General features: G+C 44.7%; 1 protein-coding gene across 4 annotated transcripts in view; it reads left to right on the forward strand.

The window, feature by feature from the left end:
• Positions 1 to 25699, forward strand: part of fyco1b (FYVE and coiled-coil domain autophagy adaptor 1b) — a gene marked incomplete at its 5' end in the record, with an annotated part of 386223 nt that overhangs the window by 340573 nt on the left and 19951 nt on the right. For 3 of the 4 annotated variants that reach the window (XM_080503375.1, XM_080503373.1, XM_080503374.1), the window contains 5 exons: positions 5155 to 5261; positions 7052 to 7195; positions 8274 to 8370; positions 8451 to 10835; positions 19967 to 20059. In XM_080503375.1, the coding sequence (XP_080359501.1) occupies positions 5155 to 5261; positions 7052 to 7195; positions 8274 to 8370; positions 8451 to 10835; positions 19967 to 20059 (2826 nt within the window). The remainder of the gene's footprint in view (positions 1 to 5154; positions 5262 to 7051; positions 7196 to 8273; positions 8371 to 8450; positions 10836 to 19966; positions 20060 to 25699) is intronic. The other variant, XM_080503372.1, reaches the window with a different exon arrangement.

The raw sequence follows: 25699 nt of genomic DNA on the forward strand, positions 1-25699 counted from the left end.
GCTGGTAGGTTCAGTCTGTCTTTATGGATGGACATATTTTTGTTGTGGATGTCAGGACTGTGATGCTGGTGAATTAATGCAGCTCACATATGGTAGACAGAGCAACTGTGTTTTATACAGGCTTCAAGGAATTTCAAAGGATTGCAGACATTGATGGAGACACAACAGAAGAACAAGGAGTCCATGAATGTAGCTCTAACTAATAAAAAAGTGCTGATATTTTCTCCCTCATCTTTACAGTTACTTTACCAATCTTCAGAATATACTTCCCAGAAAAGATCTCACTTCTGCACAGAGAATAAACCAACACACCAAAACAAGACCATCACTCATTTCCACTCATTTCTGAGTGGAAATTCACAGTTGCCTAAATTGATCACACCAAAGTGTTTACATACAAACCAGAATTTTATGCATCTTTGGAAATCTGCCACAAGTTTCTCGGTTATCAACGATAGCGTTGTGGCAGCACAAGCGAAAATATCAACATTTGACCGATTCAGCCCCCAAAAAACCCGGACTTTCTCATAGAAAGAGTATTCAGGCCATGAGAATAGTCTGAAATGTTGTGAAACTGATCATTAATCGTTTTTCCAGTGTGTCTCGAGATCGAGCATACAAACAGGATCTTGTCTATCTTGCCTCAGGAATGCTCAGGAATTTCCGTTGCGGTAAGAAATCAACAAACCCAGGCATTTTCCTATAAATTTAAATGCTGGAAATACGTGTTTCTATGAGTGTGATGATGGATTTGTTACAGAAAGGTATTGACAACATATTAGAGCTGTACATCAACAACTAAAATTGGGTCTTCATTTTTCATGTATTCCAGTGGATTCTGGTAGAGGAACTTTAATGAAGCTTATTTTGATGTTATTGACAGAAATCACTGAGCAGGAGATAGTTTATGAAGTGAACAGTAACAGAGACCTTACATCAGAGCTTTATGTCCTGAATGAACCGAGGACTGTCAAGGGAGACTTAAAAGGAGACAAGCTTAAAAATGTCACAGTGCTGAGGATCCGTGTGTTCTTGTCACAGTTAGCTGCAGACTAGCATTGAGCTAACGCCAGTGTGAATAGAACTTATCCTTCTGGGTCTCTGGTTCTGTCCACAAGTCCCAGACATAAAGCTCTTCCAGACAGTGTCCTTCTGCCTCATCTGTCTGATTTAAATCCCTCCATCTGTCACTGAAGAGTCCCAGCAAACACAAACATATTGTGTGCCACTGTTTACATTTCAATTCCGTTCAGAAACTTATAGCCTAGCATCTCATGCTGAGTCACTATTTTTTTTCTTTCTTTTTAACAGGTATGCATGTCATTATAACATTATGATGCTCCAGCCAGTGTAAATTCCAGATTAGAAAAATGGTGGACTAATGAACTACTTTCTGAAAATAAAGCAACAGCTGTGTTTCTATTATCCCTGTCCAGTCTGTCTATCCTCCTCTAACCTCTTTCAGTCCTAGAAAACTGCTGCTTCTCACAATACTCTGGAAACCTTGGAGATGGTTGAAAGGTCCCAGGAGATCTGCAGTTTGTCAAATACTCATGAGCTGCTCACTTCAGACTGCAGGATATTAGAGTTAATATGTTACAGTTATTAGGAAGAGGCGTACCTGTAGCGCTGCATTATGTAATGATGGTGCAATATCTAGTAATGTAATACATTTTCCTCTCATTATGTAATAATCTGCTGCATTTTGTAATAAAGTTCTTGAAGGCATTTTCTAATAAACTTTGCTTGTATTTCGTAATAAATTGTTACATGTTGCAACAGTTATTACAAAATGTGGATTAAATGATTAAATGCTCTCACTTACTTACAAGCTGGTTTTATTTTCTTGATTGGTTTCTTGATTTCATGGCTTGTAACTTTAAAAATCTCGCAGCCATAATGGCAGGTGATCTAAAATGTTCAACCTGTTTTAGATCCCTGCATTCTTCCATCACTATATTGGCAGGAGCATAAACAAAGAGTGCCATATAATTCTGCTCCAACTGAATCTTAATTTTTTTTCCTTCTCATTATTAAACATAGAATCATGTCTATGGAGGATGGACATCCTTTATTACGTAATGTACCAAATTATTAATTTTTCTTGAAAAAAAAATAGAACACCTACATTTTGTGTTGTAAGCTTTTAGACAATGAAATACATAAATAGAAAAACAATAATCAGACAAATCGTGGTGTCTTGCTGTCATACAGTGCTGCATCAAATAAATTAGCCTCCCTCCTCCGTTGTGGGCTCTACAAACACAAAGAAAAGAATTCATACTCCCTATTTGAGTTCCAAAAGGTAGAACAGGTACCAGTTTATTTACAAATTCCCCTCACTGTTACAATATGTTGCAAGTTATTACAAAATGGGGCAAAGATTATTACAAAATGCAGCAAGCATTATTACATAATGAAATTAACATTTATTACATGATTACATATTGCACCTTTATTACATAATGTAGAACTACAGTACCTAATATAGTGACTGGTGAGTCTATTTTTCCTTATCAAGCCACTTCAATATTTATCTCTATATATAATTTATCTCTGTTGCTGTCAGGTTGACGTTTGTTCTGAAGTTAAATGTAACTTTCTTTTATGTGTTTTCCTTCAGTTTTTTATACGGTCAAAAAATTTAATTTGGAACTTCAAATTTGAAGAAAAGCCGAGTTAAAAGAAGAACTTGGAAATTAAGCCTCCCATATTAAAGAGTTTTTCAACTATACTACAAAACAACATTGTATTCAAAATATTTTTCCACAAATCCAGCCTTGGTCTTAGTCAAAAAGTCCCTCTAGTGAGCTCCACTGAGAACAGGCTGTTCCTGTGTCTGTACCTTTAATTGCTAATGAGCTGTGTGTAGCCACACTTACTTGAGGGTAGTTATTTCCCTCTGATGCCATCGAGGGAAAATCTGTGAATCACCTGTGTTGGGATCTCACAGGACCACAGAAAGTTTGTTCATTTCTGGGGAGAGACAATATTCATTTGTCATGAGACGCAGTCATGACTTGAATTCTGACCCAGGAATGTGATGGCCTTTCACACCTAGAGTGGGGAAGGGGGGACATTCTCCAGGACCTTCCTCCCCCCTTTCTGCTCAAGACTCTCCCCCATGCATTTAGCCAGTCACTGATTGGTTGAAGCTCTCAGGCTTTGACACCTCTGAATTCACACGTGGCACAAAAGGCTTTCAGCCAGCCTCCATCTCTCTCTCTTGCAAAGCAAACTCCAAGGAGGTGAGTTGCTGGAGAGCAGCTCATCCAGCGTTAGCACACACTAACACCAGCGGCCTGGGGGCCTCCACTCCTCTCTTGCAACGAAGACTCCGAGGAAACCTTCTCCTGATCCAGAGACCAGCGCCCAGAGTCTGCTCTCCAGGGAACCACCCGGTTCCTCCAGGACGGACCAGGGAAACAACACCTCACAGAACTTCTTTGTGTTTCCTCAACAAGCAGGAAAACCATCACAGACCTGAGCGACCAGCTCCTCAGTCTGAACAATGGGACAACCAGGAGCTGTAAAGAAAGACTCCTGAAACATCAACTCCATCTTCTTCTCCTCGGCCTGCAGAACCAGCAACCACAGTTAGCAGGAGGTGCTAACTACAGGAGAAGACACCAGCTTCCCTCCAGCAAGGACGACAACCGAACTCCTTCAAGGAAGTGGGAACAACTGGGCGTTACCTGAGATTAGTTAAACCTGATGCTATGCATAGAACTGTTTAACTTTTATGAAGATGTGTTGATTCTGTTACAGTGATTGAGTTCTATTGATAATGATATTAGGAGCAATTATCAACCTGTAAACCAACGTTAGCTCTGCCACAGACACAGGGTCTGCATGCTAATCTGCTTTACTAACTAGTTAACTCACAATCCTACACATATCACATCAAAGACAACATCACACAGTAACTGAACACCATCTGACGACTCCTGACGTTTTACAAGACAAATCGCAGTCACATCAAGTCATTCTAGAAATGGTCCTTTAGCAGAGACACACCAGAAGCAGATGCTATGGCTAGCTTCTATTGTTCCATTGCTATCAGCACATGGTGGAGACCCAGGACAGACCTCCTGTTCTCTGACAACCTCCATTTGGAATGTAGTTTCTTGTGATCCGCCATCTTGTTTTGTAGTTCCATCACACGTCTCACACACACACTCCCTCCAACTCTCTCTCTCTCTTTCTCTCTCCACACACACACCTACACACATCAAGCTGTATATAGGTAGTTAGAATCTGTGTTTTATTTTTTTTCATTGTAAGTAAATATAATGTTTGGAATCATACTTGCTGTTTTATTAATGAGCACAAAAGTGAATGAAATGTCGACCTCTTCTGTGTCAAGAACTCCAAAATCCTTCAAGCTTTACTGTTAATTCTGGTAATTGTAATTAATTTAACTATTAATTCAAATTCCTGATTAACTGTTTAGTATATCTTATGAGACTGATAGAACTGAATTGGCTATCATTTCCTGTTCAGACAGGTGGAGCTCCGAGGTTCTGATACAGATCAGATTAAATTTCAACAACATTATTAATAACTATCTTTGATAATAGCCAAGCATAACATAAATAGTGATCCATATGAGGTAGTAAATCCCTACACCTGTATGAGCACACATTCACTTTAAACAGTGCAGCTATTGAGGGAGGTGACAGACTTTCTTCACTTCTGGAGCCTCATACTCGTATGTATGTATGTATGTATGTATGTATGTATGTATGTATGTATGTATGTATGTATGTATGTATGTATGCATTTATTTATTCATTTATTTCCAAACATACAAAAAATAAAGTCAAGAAGAGAAACAATCAGAATGATAAAAAAAAAGACACTCATCTATATGAGAAATCCAGAGATCACTCACCCCACAATCCAGTTTTACAATTTTACAATAAGTGTCAGAGACGGCCCACTGTGATCTCGTCTCTGACACTTTCAGATCTTTCTGCCTCAGGCTGCATTGATCCAGTTCTCAGCTCGATTCATCATAATGTCTCATCCAGAACAGAAACTCAGTCCAAACATTTTAAACACATTAAAAACCACTTCCTATGGGGTGTGTAGTTTTCCGTGTCTACTATCTACTTGGGTGTGTGTTAAGTGTGATTTTGTATGTGTCTGTAGTTAAAGACTTCACTGGGAAAAGGACGAGCCTTCATCCGCTACTCGCTGGTTCACCAACGTCTGGCCGACACACTGCAGCAATGCCTGATCAACCAGAAGGTCACCAGGTGAACACACACACACACACACACACACACACACACACACACACACACACACACACACACACACACACACACACACACACACACACACACAGGTGATTCCCAATAGGTGTTTTGAGGTAATGTGACTGTCTCTCTTTCTGCTTTCAGTTTCATTTCTGCTTTCATAGAGACACATCAGTCTCACTTTAGTCCTGATATCATGTTTATATGATTGAGAGGTGCTTTCAGACCTGTTAGTCCAGTAGACTGGTTCGATTGGGCCCTTTGACGTTGTTAAATAGTTGCAATTATCAATTAGTTTGGTTCTCATTCACACCATGTTTTTTGCAAAGGAACCAACTACTATGAATGTTATATATCCTTCCCCTCATATGGCGGCGCTGCTCACAAAAATACCGTGCTTTGTGTGATGTAGAAGAAAGCTGATTGGTGCAGCGTGTGAAGGGGGGGGAAAACCAGGAAGAAAACATCAGGCTGATTGGTGCTTCATACTGACACAATGGACTACTCATTTCTGCTTGTTTTTGTGGCATTAAGTGAAGAAATGTAGCTTTCTACAATACACCACACGGTGTGCTAACGAAGCCTCCGTAGACCAAAAAGGCTGCAACCATAACAGTGCCGTCAGATTGGGTGGTTTTCCGCTATTTTTGTTTACATCAGTTGGGGAAAAAATAGATTGAGCTGGTTCATGGTACATGCAACTTCATGGTTTGGACTGTTTTTTATTGGAATTGGTGGGTTCTTAGATGTGATTGGGCTGGAAACTGTCAATCTGATCTGGCAACACTGGTGCCGTGCCGAACTGAGGCCCGTCTTCATTCTCACCACAGGCGAGCCACACTGAACTCCGCTTGGAACCGTACCGAGACTGACCTCTGGAGGTGGTCTCGGTACGGTTCTTTGGTTCGAACCAAATCAAATTGATCCAACCGAACTTAAGTCCACTTCAAGCGGACCAGATAGTGCTGGTGTGAATGCACCCTGACACGCTAAAGCATCTGGAAATGTCTCATATTTATTGATTAAGCATGAGCACTAGACAATCATTACAATATTTAATTGATAAATGGCATATTAGGGCGGTGAACAGTGGTCAAAGGAGCGGTAAGATAATGAGCAGTGATTCAGAGCTGGTCTGAGGACAGTCTGGAGGCTAAACACACTTAACGCTGCAGTAACACACCAAATTCAATCCGACATCCTTCACCTCTCCACTTCTCCACCTCTCCTCTACCTCTCCTCCATCACTCCCCCACCTTTCTTCAACATGTCCTCCACCTCTTCCATCGCTCCCCCACTATTCTTCCACTGGACAGACGGAGAGGCTTCAATGCTGGAAGCCTCTCCATCTTTAAATTATCTTTTAATTATTTAGATGATAAGTACAGTCAGTACGCCCACTGTGAGTCTCTCTTTAAATCTAAAAGAATAATATTGTGTTGTGAGTCACTCTCAATCTGAGCTCTGAAACCCTAAAATCATCTGGAACATGTTTAACTTCTAAAATGAATATACCACTGCTCCTCTCACTGAACATGAAAAGAAAACCTTTTCGTTTTATCGGGAGTAATTAAAAATGATTCAAGTGTGCAAATAAAAGGAAAATGTTTGCATTGGTAGAGTTTAGTGAAAGGTTCATAGAGCTACTCGATGGGGGCTATAAGGCAATGTGGAGCTCCTCTAAAGAAACTGCTGCTTTCAGCTTTCAGAGAAGAAGGACTGGAGGCTGTAGTGACTGAACACTGTAGGTGGTTGAATTGAGCTGGGTTTGTGTTTTTGTTGTGCAGTGACTGGTATTACTCCCGGAGTCCCTTCCTCAAGTCTCACCTCACTGCAGACATCATCAACCATCTTTACGAGCTCAACCAGATCCAGTTTGATGTGGCTGCCAGGGGCTATGATCTTGATGCTGATTGGCCAAAGTTTGCAAGGTAAGCCACGATCATTTTTTTGAATCTAGGTAGTTATATCCCCAAATTGATCGACTTATCGATCAATGGAGGTGAAGTAAATGCTTAGTGTAGGTTATTTAGCATTACGGGGGGGAAGTAAATGTTTCTAACCTGAAGCAGCACTTGTAATGCACCTTAATTGGAAGTCTGTAACCAGCAGATCCACAGCCACAAGTGGCTCTACAGCACCTCTTTAATGGCTCAATGAAGCTTTCACCTCCATCACCTTCTATACGGCTTAGTCTTGGGCAGGGTCGAGGGGCGCTAGAGCCAACCCAGACACTGTAACTATGGGCGAGGGCAGCAAACAGCTGGGCAGATCATCAGTCCATTACAGGGCAAACACAGAGAGACAGACAACCACATACACTCACATTCAACAAAATTAAACATGTGTTGGATGACTAAACAATGAGAATGGTGTATTGGTCACTCATGTTGAGTTACTGCGCAGAAGTGTGGGGTAACACATATAGGAGCAGTATAATCCCCTTATTCCAACTGCAAAAAAGAGTGATTCACATCATCCAGAGAGTAACATTCAGAGAACATCACAACAGCTTATTTGTTAAATCACAGTTAAAACTTACAGAAATAATAGAATTACAGGCACTGCTAATCATGATCAAAGGCAGAAGTAGAATTTTCCCAGCAAACCTGCAAAAGTTATTCATGTTCACTTCTACTGAAGTGAACATGAATAGGAGGCGATTTCATTTTCAGTACCAAGTTACTCGAACTAATTTGAAACAAATACATGCTCGGTGTACAAATTCTGAATTCTCAAATACAGAATTTAAAAGGTTGTACTATTTATCAATTTAAAACAAATTTACATAGGCAGAAAACTTTAAACTGGATCACTCTACAGTATATTCATACTGCATGAGCTTTGTTTCTGTCTTCTGGCCATAGAGATGTTTCTGATAATTTAGGGTGTATTGTTGTAAAAAAAAAAAAAAAATGTTTGCTTTCATGAAGGGAACAAAAAGAAAATTGATGAAAAAGGCATTGAGGGGTGTTTGTCTCTGATATTTGGTGATGTGTTATGTTGAAGGCGCACATTAGGAAGTGGTTCTTCGGCCTACCTGTGGAAACCTCCCAGTCGTTGCTCCAGCATCAACAGCCTGGTTCACAACTACTCACACACACAGGTACATGTACAAGGCATTTTACATTCAAATTCTGTGACGCTGACAACACTTGATCAAAGCTTTTTTTCTGCACTATCCAGGCACAGGAGTGTGTTCCAGTCCCAGAGTTGGCTCACTGCTTCCTTGGAGAACTTGAAGAACTAGGAGAACCTTCTCCATGCAGCGTTGCGGAAGATCTCCGCAATGAGCTGGACAAGTCTGAGCTCAGACAGCAGGAGCTCTTGGTGCAGGTTCAACAGTTAGGCAAGGAGGCCGCTGAGCTCAATGCTGTGGTCAGAGACCTTCAAGGCCAGTTAACAGCTCAGAAGTCTTCTGATTCTGCGTCTGCAGCCTCCCGGAAAGATGCTGAAGCCAGTGTTGAGGAGAGGATAAGTCATCTTCAGAGCTACAGGGAATCCATCAGCGCCGAGCTTCAGGACAGACTCTCAGCTGCTGAGCACAACAACATGGAGCTTCTCTCTCAGCTGGACGAGGCTCTCACGGAGAAGGGGCAGCAAGCCGCGAGCTTCTGTGACTCGGCCTGGAAAATCCAGGAACTGCTGGATAAACTGAAGACTGTGGAGGAGGAGAGACTGGAGGCGAAGAGGGAAGCTGAGGACAGGACCAGGCACTCTGAACACCTGTCACAGGAGCTCAGACTCCAGGAGGAAGTGCTGAGAAGCACCAAGGAGAAGCTCGCTGAGGTCAAAGCTGGAGCCCAGGATGAACGGGAAGAGGCGCTCAGCCGCCTGGAGGAGCTCCAGAGTGCCGTTGGTCGAATTCAGGGGGCGTTGACACTAAAAGAGAAGGAGACCGGGAACCTGAGAGCACAGCTCCAAGATCTACAAGCTTCTCTGGAGTGTCGGGAAAAACAGGCGGAGGAACTGAGGAGGAGACTACAGGAGGAAAGAGAGAAAGTGGAGCAGAATGAGGAACATGAGGTTCTGATCTCAACTCTACAGAAGACTCTAAAACAGAGAGAGAAGGATTTAGCTGCTAGTTCAGAGAGAAAGAAAGATTTAGAAGAGAGGCTGGAGAAGATGAATGCTGAGAACGAAACTCTGAGCTCTGGAAGGGACGATGGGGAACACCAAAGACTGGAAGAATGCAGACGTCAGTGCAGCAGTCTTAGAGAAGCCAATGCACATTTACTGGAGGCAGTCAGAAGGAGTGAGGAGACCATTGCAGAGCAAAGTCGTAGCAGAGCCACATTGTTGGAGCAGCTGACTTCTCCAAAGGCCTCTGAAAAGCACCTGAGAGCTCGAGCAGACGGTGCTGGTTTGAGTGTGGAGGAGCGAGAATTAAAGCTTTTACAGGAAAACCTCCACTTGGAGGAAGTTGTTCAGAAGATGCTCATCAATGTGACTGATTCAGATGTTAAGGTGAAGAGGTTAGAACAGGAGAATCGGGACCTTCTAGAGAGTCACTCCCTGCTGAAGAAACAAGCCTTCACAGATCAGCAGGAAGTGTACTCACTCAACGCCAAAGCTGACAGTCTGGAGAAAAATCTGGCAGCTTCCCAAAGAAGTCAAGCGGAGCTGCTGGAGAAGCTGCAGGAAGCAGAAGCTAAGCTCAGTGACCAAATGTTGAAATACAGTTTGCTGCAGGCTCGAGCCGAGGAGTTGGAGAGTCGATCCAGAGACGCGCACGATGAGAAAGGAGCCGCAGAGAGCAATGAAAAAATGCAGAAGGTTAAGGAGGAGCCTCAGAACTCCACAGGGACCAAAGACGACAACATCAGGCTGGTGATAGCGCAAGCTCAATTGGAGCTCAACCTGAGGGAGGTGACCCGCCTCCATGACGAAGTGCTGGAGCTCCGGGCGCAGCTCCTGGTGGGCACGGAGGAGAAGATGAAGGTTCAGGCCCTGCAGGAGGTGACGGAGACCTCCAAAGAAGACCTCCGGCTGTTAGTGGAGCAGCTGAAGACCCAGGTTGAGGAACTGAACCGCCGGCACGTGGACGACATCCTGCGTTCTCGGGAGCGTGAGGGTGCTCTCATTCGTGAGCGTGATGGCGAGGCGCAGGCCCGGGCAGGACTGGCCGCTGAAGTCACGACCTACAGAGAGGAGCTGGACAAACAGAAGCTGCGATACGAGGCCTCATGTCTGGAGAACAGTGAACTGAGGGAGGCTCTTCACAGGGCTAACACGGAGACGGCAGAACTCGGCATGCACGTGTGCATGCTGACTGCAGAGAATGAGGAGGCGCGCCTGCGCTGGGAAGGCCTGTCTAGTCGGCTGCAGGAGCTGGAGGAGGAGGCATCGCAGGAGGCAGAGAGGCTGAAAGCCTGCATGGAGAAACTCTTTCAGGAGAACCAGGACCTCCACAGTCGGCTTGGTGAGGACGAGGGCTCGCTAGCAACAGAGCACAAACTGCAGAGCAAGCTGAGCTGCGCCCAGCAGGAGGCACGAGCAGCTCAGGAAGCCAGCAAGGAGCTGCGCTCTCAGCTCAGCAGACAAACCCTGTGCCACCAGAAAGAGCTCCAGGTCAGTGCCTGCACTAACCTTGAAGTTAGCATTTAGCATTGTGCCTGCATTGTGTATTCAAATTCAACATCTTCCAGAAACATGCAGAAGCCTTTAAAGCTTTGTTGAGATTTATGATTGGTAATCAGCATTAAAAATTACTGTAAGTAATAGATTACTGAAAGTAATAGATTACTGGAAGTAATTTAGGAAAAATTGGAATTACTAATGGAAGTAAACGGTCATTTACTCATTAGCAACTCCTAGAGTAATTGAGTAATTACTCAAAGGTTAATAAATTATCAAAAATGATTTATTCATAAAACATTTTTAATTTGAATAAATTGATGATTTATCAAATAATGAAAGTGGGGCACCACCAGCTATACCAAATATCAGTCTCGTTTGTCAAAAGGTTATTTAAGTTAGTTAATGTTCCTGTGCAAAATATAACAATCTTAAATAACAAGGAAGGTGTGAGATTCAAGCACAGACTATTACAAACCAGTGAATTGTCAACAATAAATACACACTAATTACCAGGAATCGATCAATTCAGCTAAAAGGTGTTAAATGCAAAAATGCATTAATTCGTAAATAATTCAGAAATTATTTATTAAACCAACACAATCAAGCAGCATACATCATCTAACATGGAGAGTGTGTGTGTGTGTGTGTGTGTGTGTGTGTGTGTGTGTGTGTGTGTGTGTGTGTGTGTGTGTGTGTGTGTGTGTGTGTGTGTGTGCACGCGCAAGTCTGAGTGGGGATGTAATGACCACGAGCGTCCACCAGGTGCGAGCGGACCTTGGGAGGGTCAGTGTGAGTGGGTGTAATGACCTCGAACGGATGCCAAAGGGAGGCAGGCATCTAGTTTGAGGCAGTGACCCTAATGACCACTAGGGGTGCGCGGCGGCGCATGGAGGGAGAATGCAATGACTCGACGCGTCCACCAAGTGGCGACCTCCCAAGAGATTGCAATCACCCACGCGGCCACCAGAGGCGCTCGGCGCACTCTTTCTGGACGGCGTGACATCACTGTGCTCGTGCACGGCTCGTGAGCCTGCCTGGAGTGCGCCTGGGGGCTCGTGGACGAGAATTTCCAGGGACAGTGAACTCCACACGGTCTCAAGCGGACTGGAGGAGCGCACGGGAGCAGCTGTTGCTGAGCTGCGCAACGAGTTAGTGAGGAGAGGAGAAAAGCGAGTGAAGAGGGGGAAAGAGAGAGCTCTGGGGCTCGTGAAGTGTATTCCGCTTGCCCACAGAGTCCATATCTGCGAGGTAGGCAGGATTGGACTCCAGGAGCAGAGGTGTAAACTGCGAGAGAGAGAGAGAGAGCTGCACGGTGCGGAGGTTTGCGTGGATGTGAATCCAACTCTCGGACACAAACTGCTTGGGAACACAGGATCAGCGTCCTGAGATCAAGCACAACAATAAAAACACACAGCAATAGTAAAGTCATGTTATTCTAATTGCCTGCCCAGACTCTAAGCCTTACTTAGTTGGACGAGGGTAACGTGCTTCTGTGGCCGGTTAAAATCCGTCGATTTACGGCGGCAGGCGGGTTTCTCTAGCGTCCCAGAGAAATAACCTGAACTGGTCTGTGAACACGGGGGAAGTCCACAGGATGAACCCAGGGGTGATCAGGCGCTTCTTGTGAGGAGGGGGGGGAAGAAGAAGTGGGCTTCAGGTCGGCATGCGGGGGAGGTTCGCGTGGAGGTTCCAGCACACACTCAGGAACAAGGTGAAGAAAGAATTTTTTTTTTTATAAAAGTAGCTCCACAGTTTGTTCTCTGCTCATCCAGCAAGGTGAAGAAACTCTGGGCCCGGTCAGCATGCGTTAACACGTGGTCCTTTGTCTCTATGCGAAGAGGTGCATCGTGTCCAGATGCACGTTCGGCTTGGAAAGACGTATTTTTGCGTTCGAGGCTGGATTTTATACCTCTGCTTTGTGTTCCGGGTTACCATTTTGCTCAGGGCGACGTGGCCCACCCCGGAGGTTCCGGCAGGCGAGGGAGATTTTGGAGCCCCCTGCCGTTGACCTGCAGTGTTGCACCATGCTGGGCGGGAAGACCCGCGGGGAGGGTCACATGACCAATGGTGAATTTTTCCAGTCCTGAGCATGTGGTCTCTTTGTTCTTAAAACGTGGTCCCACCTCTCCCCTTCCATGAGGTTGAGTGACCACTGGACTTTGGCTCCAACAGCGTCATAGAGTGACGTGAAGCAGATCTGTGAGCTCATTATGGTGAAGAGCTGCGTTATCTTCGTTATTCAAACTAGCCTGAGCGAGGCTAACTAGTAAAGTGTTGCTTCAAATTAGGGATGCCGAATATTGGCTTTTCTACCGATATCCGATTTTCCGATATTGTCCAACTCTTAATTTCCGAAACCGATATCACCGATACCGATATATGCTGGCTTTTTACATCAAAACTGTTAGGTAACAACAACACAAAATATCTCCTACTGTGGAATTAACACATTATGTCTAATTTTATTGTGATGCCCCACTGGATGCATATGTGAATCAAACATGGCTTTCCAAATGTACACACTGAGAAAAATAAGAGAACAACAACTTAAATTATGGAAAAAAGTGCCATATTTATTTAGTGTTAGAGAGAAACCTCAACAACAAACTCAACAACACCACAGACAATATAAAAAAATAGGAAGAGGCATATCTTCAGTCCATTAGTTGTAAACAGTCAATGAATGAATAACTGGACATAACTTGTCAAATAATAGACTCAAACTGGGCTCAATCTCTTTTAAGAGTAACAAAATAGTGTAAATATAAACAAGAAAGGCACAGAAATGCTCACAAAATTAAAACAGCCCTCCTTTAAAGTGCAACAACAACAAAGACTGAAGTTGACTCGTCCATATAACTGGTCTATTTCTTTCCCCATGTCCTCATGTGTAAGAGGGAGATTGTTCTGTATGAATACAAGCATCTCAGCATCTCAGCAATGTATGAGATTTCTCTTCTCATCAATGATGTGGGCACCAGTGCTGAACACTGGTTCACTGTCAACACTGGTGCAGGGTGCAGTCAGGTACTGGTACCAGTGCTGAACAGTGGTTCACCGTCAACACTGGTGCAGGGTGCAGTCAGGTACTGGTACCAGTGCTGAACACTGGTTCACTGTCAACACTGGTGCCGGGTGCAGTCAGGTACTGGTACCAGTGCTGAACAGTGGTTCACTGTCAACACTGGTGCCGGGTGCAGTCAGGTACTGGTACCAGTGCTGAACAGTGGTTCACTGTCAACACTGGTGCAGGGTGCAGTCAGGTACTGGTACCAGTGCTGAACACTGGTTCACTGTCAACACTGGTGCAGGGTGCAGTCAGGTACTGGTACCAGTGCTGAACAGTGGTTCACTGTCAACACTGGTGCAGGGTGCAGTCAGGTACTGGTACCAGTGCTGAACAGTGGTTCACCGTCAACACTGGTGCAGGGTGCAGTCAGGTACTGGTACCAGTGCTGAACAGTGGTTCACCGTCAACACTGGTGCAGGGTGCAGTCAGGTACTGGTACCAGTGCTGAACACTGGTTCACCGTCAACACTGGTGCAGGGTGCAGTCAGGTACTGGTACCACTGCTGAACAGTGGTTCACCGTCAACACTGGTGCAGGGTGCAGTCAGGTACTGGTACCAGTGCTGAACACTGGTTCACTGTCAACACTGGTGCCGGGTGCAGTCAGGTACTGGTACCAGTGCTGAACAGTGGTTCACTGTCAACACTGGTGCAGGGTGCAGTCAGGTACTGGTACCAGTGCTGAACAGTGGTTCACTGTCAACACTGCTGCAGGGTGCAGTCAGGTACTGGTACCAGTGCTGAACAGTGGTTCACTGTCAACACTGCTGCAGGGTGCAGTCAGGTACTGGTACCAGTGCTGAACAGTGGTTCACTGTCAACACTGATGCAGGGTGCAGTCAGGTACTGGTACCAGTGCTGAACAGTGGTTCACCGTCAACACTGGTGCCGGGTGCAGTCAGGTACTGGTACCAGTGCTGAACACTGGTTCACCGTCAACACTGGTGCAGGGTGCAGTCAGGTACTGGTACCAGTGCTGAACACTGGTTCACCGTCAACACTGGTGCAGGGTGCAGTCAGGTACTGGTACCAGTGCTGAACACTGGTTCACCGTCAACACTGGTGCAGGGTGCAGTCAGGTACTGGTACCAGTGCTGAACACTGGTTCACCGTCAACACTGGTGCCGGGTGCAGTCAGGTACTGGTACCAGTGCTGAACAGTGGTTCACCGTCAACACTGGTGCCGGGTGCAGTCAGGTACTGGTACCAGTGCTGAACAGTGGTTCACCGTCAACACTGCTGCAGGGTGCAGTCAGGTACTGGTACCAGTGCTGAACAGTGGTTCACCGTCAACACTGGTGCAGGGTGCAGTCAGGTACTGGTACCAGTGCTGAACAGTGGTTCACCGTCAACACTGGTGCAGGGTGCAGTCGGGTACTGGTACCAGTGCTGAACAGTGGTTCACCGTCAACACTGGTGCAGGGTGCAGTCGGGTACTGGTACCAGTGCTGAACAGTGGTTCACCGTCAACACTGGTGCAGGGTGCAGTCGGGTACTGGTACCAGTGCTGAACAGTGGTTCACGGTCAACACTGGTGCAGGGTGCAGTCGGGTACTGGTACCAGTGCTGAACAGTGGTTCACCGTCAACACTGGTGCAGGGTGCAGTCGGGTACTGGTACCAGTGCTGAACAGTGGTTCACCGTCAACACTGGTGCAGGGTGCAGTCAGGTACTGGTACCAGTGCTGAACACTGGTTCACCGTCAACACTGGTGCAGGGTGCAGTCAGGTACTGGTACCACTGCTGAACAGTGGTTCACCGTCAACACTGGTGCAGGGTGCAGTCAGGTACTGGTACCAGTGCTGAACACTGGTTCACTGTCAACACTGGTGCCGGGTGCAGTCAGGTACTGGTACCAGTGCTGAACAGTGGTTCACTGTCAACACTGGTGCAGGGTGCAGTCAGGTACTGGTACCAGTGCTGAACAGTGGTTCACTGTCAACACTTCTGCAGGGTGCAGTCAGGTACTGGTACCAGTGCTGAACAGTGGTTCACTGTCAACACTGCTGCAGGGTGCAGTCAGGTACTGGTACCAGTGCTGAACAGTGGTTCACTGTCAACACTGATGCAGGGTGCAGTCAGGTACTGGTACCAGTGCTGAACAGTGGTTCACCGTCAACACTGGTGCCGGGTGCAGTCAGGTACTGGTACCAGTGCTGAACACTGGTTCACCGTCAACACTGGTGCAGGGTGCAGTCAGGTACTGGTACCAGTGCTGAACACTGGTTCACCGTCAACACTGGTGCAGGGTGCAGTCAGGTACTGGTACCAGTGCTGAACACTGGTTCACCGTCAACACTGGTGCAGGGTGCAGTCAGGTACTGGTACCAGTGCTGAACACTGGTTCACCGTCAACACTGGTGCCGGGTGCAGTCAGGTACTGGTACCAGTGCTGAACAGTGGTTCACCGTCAACACTGGTGCCGGGTGCAGTCAGGTACTGGTACCAGTGCTGAACAGTGGTTCACCGTCAACACTGCTGCAGGGTGCAGTCAGGTACTGGTACCAGTGCTGAACAGTGGTTCACCGTCAACACTGGTGCAGGGTGCAGTCAGGTACTGGTACCAGTGCTGAACAGTGGTTCACCGTCAACACTGGTGCAGGGTGCAGTCGGGTACTGGTACCAGTGCTGAACAGTGGTTCACCGTCAACACTGGTGCAGGGTGCAGTCGGGTACTGGTACCAGTGCTGAACAGTGGTTCACCGTCAACACTGGTGCAGGGTGCAGTCGGGTACTGGCACCAGTGCTGAACAGTGGTTCACCGTCAACACTGGTGCAGGGTGCAGTCGGGTACTGGTACCAGTGCTGAACAGTGGTTCACTGTCAACACTGGTGCAGGGTGCAGTCGGGTACTGGTACCAGTGCTGAACAGTGGTTCACTGTCAACACTGGTGCAGGGTGCAGTCGGGTACTGGTACCAGTGCTGAACAGTGGTTCACTGTCAACACTGGTGCAGGGTGCAGTCGGGTACTGGTACCAGTGCTGAACAGTGGTTCACTGTCAACACTGGTGCAGGGTGCAGTCGGGTACTGGTACCAGTGCTGAACACTGGTTCACTGTCAACACTGGTGCAGGGTGCAGTCAGGTACTGGTACCAGCAGGGAAGAGGGCCTGGTTGAGCCTCCAGTCCTCCACAGACATTTCATTCACCGGGCTTCTCCTTCTTAGCCACGAGTCCAGCATGTTGTATTTGTTGTTGTTTAACGTCATCAAGCGCGCGTCCGTAAACGTCCCATGCTGCGTTCATGCAGACTCGGAAATTCCAATATCGGTTGTAAAAATCCGATTTCCAAATATTACATTTTTAAGTCAATATCAGCCGATAATATCGGCCCTCCGATATTATCGGACATCCCTACTTCAAATGGTTGTTCATTGCTCCAGTGTATATGTCTGTTTTTTGTTTGTTTTTTCTTAGTCTGACAGCCTACATACTGCCTGCTTTATATTTTCTGGAACATTCAGACAACCCATGCTGGCTTAGCGACACCCCATCTTTTCACAGAACAACCTTTTGACTGCTGGTTACTCCAGTACTGGTAATGAATTTTAATTCAATTTAATGCTGCAGCTGACTGCTTAAAGTTAGCGCCTGCTACAGACTCCACACTGGTAAGGCGATCCTGGAATGAGCTCACTGTCGCCTCCAGTAAGGATCGTAGTGGTTTAATGGCCTCGAATCAGAAAAAAATCTTAGTCCCAAAGTGATCCTCTGTTTTGCAAATTTCACAGACAGCCAATCATTGGAGATTGGTTTAATTGTGTTGTTTTTAAGATGTAGGGATTCATTACCTCACATGGATCACTATTTATGTTTTGGTTGGCTATTGAAGGAAACTTCAGTGCAGGATGGAAGCTGGAGATAAAACAGGCTTCAACGACGCTTCTTCGTTTGGTTAAACATGTTTAATATCGAATAGGATGACATCAAAAAAATCAAAAGCTGATGACATGACAGGGTGAGAGAAGCGACTTCCAATATGCAACTCTGACACACAAAGGAACCTCCGTCGCTTATATGGTCAGCAACACATGCAGCTAATTAGTTCACGACAATAAACATCACTGATGCCCTAGCATCTGTGGTCTCACTTAGGACATCTCCTAACCTGCAGAAGTCCAAACAGAAGATGATATGATCTAACATTTGACCTGACCTTAGACTCTGTCCGGACTCTTTGGAGCCGGCCTGCATACTACAAAGAAGAGCAGCATGATAGCAAAATAAGAAATAAAACATATATGAGACGGTATAAGAAAATATACTTCACTATCGATAATGATTAATAATTATCAAAGATAGTTATTAATAATGTTATTGAAATGTAATTTGATCTGTATCAGAACCTCGGAGCACCACCTGTCTAAACAGGAAATGATAGCCAATTCAGTTCTATCAGTCTCATAAGATATACTAAACAGTTAATCAGGAATTTGAATTAATAGTTAAATGAATTACAATTACCAGAATTAACAGTAAAGCTTGAAGGATTTTAGAGTTCTTAACACAGAAGAGGTCGACATTTCATTCACTTTTGTGCACATTAATAAAACAGCAAGTATGATTCCAAAAATTATATTTATTAACAATGTAAACAAATAAAACACAGATTCTAACTACCTATATACAGCTGGGTGTGTGTAGGTGTGTGTGTGTGTGTGTGGAGAGAGAAAGAGAGAGAGAGGTGGAGGGAGTGTGTGTGTGAGACGTGTGATGGAACTACAAAACAAGATGGCGGATCACAAGAAACTACATTCAGATGGAGGTTATCAGAGAACAGGAAGTCTGTCCTGAGTCTCCACCATGTGCTGATAGCAATGGAAGCTCCTGTCTATCTGCTAAAGGACCATTTCTAGAATGAGTTTATGTGAATGCGGTTTGTCTTGTAAAACATCAGGAGTCATCAGATGGTGTTCAGTTACTGTGTGATGTTGTCTTTGATGTGATATGTGTAGAATTGTGAGTTAACTAGTTAGTAAAGCAAAGATTAGCATGCAGACCCTGTGTCTGTGGCAGAGCTAACGTTGGTTTACAGGTTGATAACTGCTCCTAATATCATTATCAAAAGAACGCAATCACTGTAACAGAATCAACACATCTTCATAAAGTTAAACAGTTCTATCATAGCATCAGGTTTAACTAATCTCGAGTAATGCCCAGTTGTTACCACTTCCTTGAAGGAGTTCAGTTGTTGTCCTGGCTGGAGGGAAGCTGGTGTCTTCTCCTGTAGTTAGCACCTCCTGCTAACTGTGGTTGCTGGTTCTGCAGGCTGAGGAGAAGAAGATGGAGTTGATGTTTCAGGAGTCTTTCTTTACAGTTCCTGGTTGTCCCATTGTTCAGACTGAGGAGCTGGTCACTCAGGTCTGTGATGGTTTTCCTGCTCCTCTGTGTCTTCGTTGCAAGAGAGGAGTGGAGGCCCCTGGTTGCAGGCCTCTGGTGTTAGCTTTGTGCTAACACTGGATGAGCTGCTCTCCAGCAACTCACCTCCTCGGAGTCTGTCTTGCAAGAGAGAGAGTGGAGGCTGGCTGAATGCCTTTTGTTCCACGTGTGGATTCGGAGGTGTCAAAACCTGGGAGCTTCAACCAATCAGTGACTGGCTGAATGCCTGGGGGGAAGAGTCTTGTGAGCAGAAAGGGGGGGGGTCCTGAAGAATGCCCCCCCCCCCCCCCCGCCCCCCTGCTGGGTGTGAAAGACAATCACATTCCTGGGTCAGAATTCATGTGTCATGACTGTGTATCATGGCAAATGAAAATTGTCTTTCCCCAGAAATGAACCAACTTTCTGTGGTCCTGTGAGATCCCAACAAAGAGTATCCATTGGGTAGTTAGGAATGCTGCTTGCTTCTCAGCTGCGTTTCTGCTAATGCTACCTCGCGAAACCAGAGTTCTGCCACCTTGTGTCCATTTACTTTTGTCTTTTTGTGTCGTGGTTCTTCTCTGGCGGTGTCCGGCTATCCTGATTTTTCTCTCTCTCTCTCTGTGTTTTCTTTCTGAGGTCATCGTTCTTTCTTGGGTTTGAGTGTGATGAACTGATGATGTCTTCCTCCATGCAGAGTGGTAGTCAGCAGTTACAAGAAGCCAAACAGCAGCTGGAAGAGGAGCAGAAGAAAGGAGCCAGCATGGAGGACAGATTCAAAGAGCTCCAGGTGAGATGATCACCTTCAAGTTTCACACAGAAACATTCCTAGGCATCTTCTCATTGATCTCATTTATGATCATTTATTGATCATAAATCATATGAAAAAGTCTATAAAAGGGACCAAACTTGCACGTATTTAATTATTTATTGCATGGAAATATGTTTAAGTAGGAAATACCGTAATTTCCGGACAGTAAGAAGTAACGTTATTCCACGCTTTGAACCCTGTGACTTAAATAATGATGCGATGAATTTATGGATTTTTATAGTTAACAAGCTTCATACATTTAGCCCCGTCACATCAGACCAATGAAATCGCCCAACAGGTCACACTGAATTTTACTGGCAAATCAAACTTACACTAAATTCTTCAAATCAGTAATTCTGCGCTTTCTGTTTGATTACCATGTTTTCCAGACTATGGAGTGCACCAGAATATAAGCTGCACCCACACAATTTTAAAAGAGAAGAACATTTTTACAAATATTAGCCAAACCAGACTAAAACCTGCAGATATATACGCTGTGAAATGAGATATTTACACAGAAAGATTTTGGAAATATTTATTTACATACCTTAACTGTTTCCAAATGGTGCCTGTAATACAGCAGTAAAATGGCTGATCAAAAAAAACAGAAAAGTCATTGATGTCTTTATTCATCCTCCTCTTGTGCACTGAAACCACTGAAGTTGTCTTCTTCAGTGTCAGAGTTGAAGAGCCTCAGAACATCTCTGTCACACACCTTTTCAGTCTCTCTGTCGGTGTCGCTCTCAATGTCACTTTCATCTCAAGGCAAAGGTTCTTCTGAAGTCGTGCTGTCCTCTTCATACAGCAATCCAGCCTTTTGAAACCCGTTGGTGATCGTGGATTCTCTCACACTGCTTCACGCCGTTAGGATCCACTGGCAGACCTCAGAAAAGGATGCTTTTCACAAGCAGCCAGTTTTTGTGAATGATTTCTCACTGTTGGTCATCCAATCCTCCCACTCACCTCAGAATGCCGCTTTAAATGCACGATTCACACTGATGTCGAGTGGCTGCAAAACCTTAGTTGTACCTCCAGGAATCACAGCTGGAATTGAGTTTGTTCTCTTGATGGCGACTTTAAAATCCTCCTGGGCACTGACCAGAGCGCTCCGCCACCCTTTTTTGTAAAACCATAACGTCTATGTCTTTCAGGAGTTTTTTTCTTTTGGCATGGTCATCCGCTTAAAAACCACCATTGGTGGAAGCTTTTGTCCGGATGCGGTGCAGCTCAAAACACGTGAATTGCTTTCTCTCGTGGACAGTTGTTTTCACCATAATGGATGATACACCTGGCTTGTTAACAGTCCTAGTTAGAGGCAGGTCAAATGTCAAAGGTACTTCATTCATATTGATGATGTCATCTGGTCCGATGGAATTCTCAGCTATTTTTGTTTCAATTAATTTGTAGAAGTTTGCAACTTTTTCCTCATAGTCGGTAGGGAGTTGCTGACAGAGAGTCGTCTGCGCCCTGTTGGGCAGGCCTTTTCGTCTCATAAATCTGAAACACCATGACGTTCCACCTTTAAAATCTTCAATATCCATTTCACTGGCGATTGTTTTGGATTTCAGTCATATCTGCGTGGTGGATACACCTCGGCCTTTTACTCTCTCTGTGTTCACCCAGTCCCCAAGAACATTTTCAAGTTCAGGCCATCTGTTTTTATGACCTCTGAAAGCCTTTGTTGTCTTTTGGCATTGAATCACTTCTTCACGCCGCCGTCTCCAACGTCTGACCATTGAATCATTGCTGCCAAGGTTACGTGCAGCAGCTCTATTTCCTTCCTGCATCGACAGATCGATTGCTTTCAACTTAAAAGCTGCATCATATGCATTTTTTCGTGTGCTTTCCATGATGATGGTGTGAAAAATATGTTGTGCATTGTGCTGCGTTTTGCATTGAGTGCGCCAAAAACTAGCATCTTCTTCTTCTTCTTTGCATTGACCTCTTCTTCTTATTTTTGTTTTTACAGCAGTTTGCATGAGTTGCATTACCGCCATCTGCTGGTTCTACGTCATCTACGTCATCTATGTCATTCCCACAGATATTTTCCCCAATCACCCCCTTGCCTTTAGGAATATGCTTACATATTTCCTGCCCCTTACACTTTCTCCCCACACCAGTATCTTCTTCATTCCTCCTCCTTCCAATCCTTCTCTCTTCTACCACTCATCACTTACTGCAACTTCTTCTCCATCACTCAACCTGCATTGACCTCTTGCGTCTGTCTCGTTTTTGCACTTCCTGCAAGAGCACCTCCTGATGGTGTCTCGTGTTGCACTTCCTGCAAGAGCACCTCCTGATGGTGTCTCGTGTTGCACTTCCTGCAAGAGCACCTCCTGATGGTGTCTCGTGTTGCACTTCCTGCAAGAGCACCTCCTGATGGTGTCTCGTGTTGCACTTCCTGCAAGAGCACCTCCTCATGGCTGCGAGTGAAGAAAAATCAATCGATTAGCAGCATCGCTTTATAAGCCGCAGGGTTCAAAGCGTTGGAAAAAATTAGCTTCTTATAGTCTGAAAAATATGGTATCTGATGCCCTGGGTGATGTGTTCAGGTGCACCACGTAATTCCAACCTGCTGCGCTCAATGGATGACCAATCGTCCTGATAGATTGATAGATTGATAGATAGATAAACATGGAGTTCCACAGGGTTCTGTCTCAGGTCCTATACTTTTCACTTCATACATGCTTCCTGGAGGGAATATTATTATTAAAAAATTACTCCATTAACTTCCATTGTTATGCAGATGACACACAAATCTATTAATCTATGAAACCTGACAATAATAACCAACTTTCTAAACTAGAAGCTTATCTTGAAGATATAAAGGATTGAATGAGCCGTCATTTCATGCCTCTGAACTCGGATAAAACTGAAATTATTATATTTGGCCCAAAACGTCTGAGAGAGAAATTATCTAAATATATAGGCACATTGGATGGTATCACTTTGACCTCCAATACCACTGTGAGGAACCTGGGAATTATTTTTGACCAGGATTTATCCTTTAACTCACACATTAAACAAATCTGCAGAACTGCCTTTTTTCACCTACGTAATATTTCCAAAATTAGAAACATTCAGAGTGAGGCCGAAAAACTAATCCACACATTTATTACTTCGAGGGTAGACTATTGTAACTCCCTATTATCAGGGTGTCCAAATGCTTAAAAATCAATTAATTCAAAATGCTGCAGCGAGGGTCCTGACAAGGACCAGCATAAGAGATCAGATCACTTAAATACTAAGCTCTCATTATTGGCTCCCTGTTAAATTGAGAATAGAATTTAAAATCCTAATTCTGACTTATAAAGCTCTTAACAACCAGGCTCCATCATATCTTAAGGGACTGTTAGTCCCTTATCTCCCCAAGTTCACAACCCATCCTACTTGTTTTTAGTCTGTATGTTTTTTGGGGAGGCCACGGTCGCCACATTTTTCTGAAAACATGGGGATGGAGTGGCAAGAGCAGGGAGGGAGTATGTCAATGCACGTCACTCGCACGGTTGCGCAAGGTGTAAGTATGTAGCCCACACGAAAAGCCTGACCGTGAGCAGTTACGGGCATCGTACTTTCCACACGTGGTAAGTGAGTTGTAGGTGCTTACAACATAAGATCTCTGTGCAATTGCCACGTTATCCTATGGAGGCCGTACTTACACGTGCTGCTCATCCTTATTCACTCGCATGCTGTAAGTGTGTGCAAGTGTGATGAATGTGGGTTTTTCCAGATAGAAGACTTAATATAATCAGTGAATTATTTGTAACATTTAAATGATCTAGGATGAATAGTGATGTATTTATTACACACTGACACAGTTTAAAATCGAGGACGGGGAAGTGAAAATAAAGGGAAAAAAGCAGAGTCAATACATTTCCAAATAAATGCGACATAGTCAAAGAGCAACTTATATGTTGTTTTTGTCTTCATGACACATTTTTTTGACCGATGCAATTAATGCAAATCTAGGAATTACTTTTGATGAAAAGCTCAACTAGAACCTGCATATAAGCGCATATACTATATGGGTATGATGTTGTAGGGATTTACTACCTCATATGGATCACTATTTATGTTTTGGCTGGCTATCGATAATGATTAATAATTATCAAAGATAGTTATTAATAATGTTGTTGAAATTTAATCTGATCTGTATCAGAACCTCGGAGCACCACCTGTCTAAACAGGAAATGATAGCCAATTCAGTTATATCAGTCTCATAAGATATACTAAACAGTTAATCAGGAATTTGAATTAATAATTAAATTAATTACAATTGCCAGAATTAACAGTAAAGCTTGAAGGATGTTGGAGTTCTTGACACAGAAGAGCTCGACATTTCATTCACCTTTGTGCACGTTAATAAAACAGCAAGTTTGATTCCAAAAATTATATTTATTAACAATGAAAACAAATAAAACACAGATTCTAACTACCTATATACAGCTGGGTGTGTGTGTGTCTGTGAGAGGAAGAGAGAGAGAGAGTTGGAGGGAGTGTGTGTGTGTGTGTGTGACGTGTGATGGAACTACAAAACAAGATGGCGGATCACAAGAAACTACATTCCAAATGGAGGTTATCAGAGAACAGGAAGTCTGTCCTGAGTCTCGGCCATGTGCTGATAGCAATGGAACAATAGATGCTAGCCGTAGCATCTGCTTCTGGTGTGTCTCTGCTAAAGGACCATTTCTAGAATGAGTTTATGTGAATGCGATTTGTCTTGTAAAACGTCAGGAGTCGTCAGATGGTGTTCAGTTACTGTGTGATGTTGTCTTTGATGTGATATGTGTAGGATTGTGAGTTAATGAGTTAGTAAAGCAAAGATTAGCATGCAGACCCTGTGTCTGTGGCAGAGCTAACGTTGGTTTACAGGTTGATAACTGCTCCTGATATCATTATCTATAGAACTCAATCACTGTAACAGAATCAACACATCTTCATAAAGTTAAACAGTTCTATCATAGCATCAGGTTTAACTAATCTCAGGTAATGCCCAGTTGTTACCACTTCCTTGAAGGAGTTCAGTTGTTGTCCTGCTGGAGGGAAGCTGGTGTCTTCTCCTGTAGTTAGCACCTCCCGCTAACTGTGGTTTGCTGGTTCTGCAGGCTGAGGAGAAGAAGATGGAGTTGATGTTTCAGGAGTCCTTCTTTACAGCTCCTGGTTGTCCCATTGTTCAGACTGAGGAGCTGGTCGCTCAGGTCTGTGATGGTTTTCCTGCTTATTCAGGAAAAACACAAAGAAGTTCTGTGAGGCGTCTTTTCCCTGGTCCCGTCCTGGAGGAACCGGTTGGTTTCCCTGGAGAGCAGACTCTGGGTGCTGGTCTCTGGATCAGGGGAAGGTCTGACCCTCGTGGTTGGGTCAGCAGAAGAGTTGAGGAGTGAAGGCCTCTGGTAGCAAGAGCGTCTGGTGTTAGCTGTGTGCTAACGCTGGGTGAGTTGAGCTGCTGGGAGCAGCTCTTCAGCAACCCACCTACTCAGGGTCCAGTCTTGCTTTGCAAGAGAGAAAATGGAGGCTGGCTGAAAGCCTTTTGTCCACGTGTGACTTCAGAGGTGTCGAAGCCTGAGAGCTTCAACCAATCAATGACTGGCTAAATGCATGGGGGAGAGTCTTGAGCAGAAA

The sequence above is a fragment of the Blennius ocellaris genome, assembly GCF_963422515.1.
Source record: "Blennius ocellaris genome assembly, chromosome: 10".
Classification (NCBI taxonomy): domain Eukaryota; kingdom Metazoa; phylum Chordata; class Actinopteri; order Blenniiformes; family Blenniidae; genus Blennius; species Blennius ocellaris.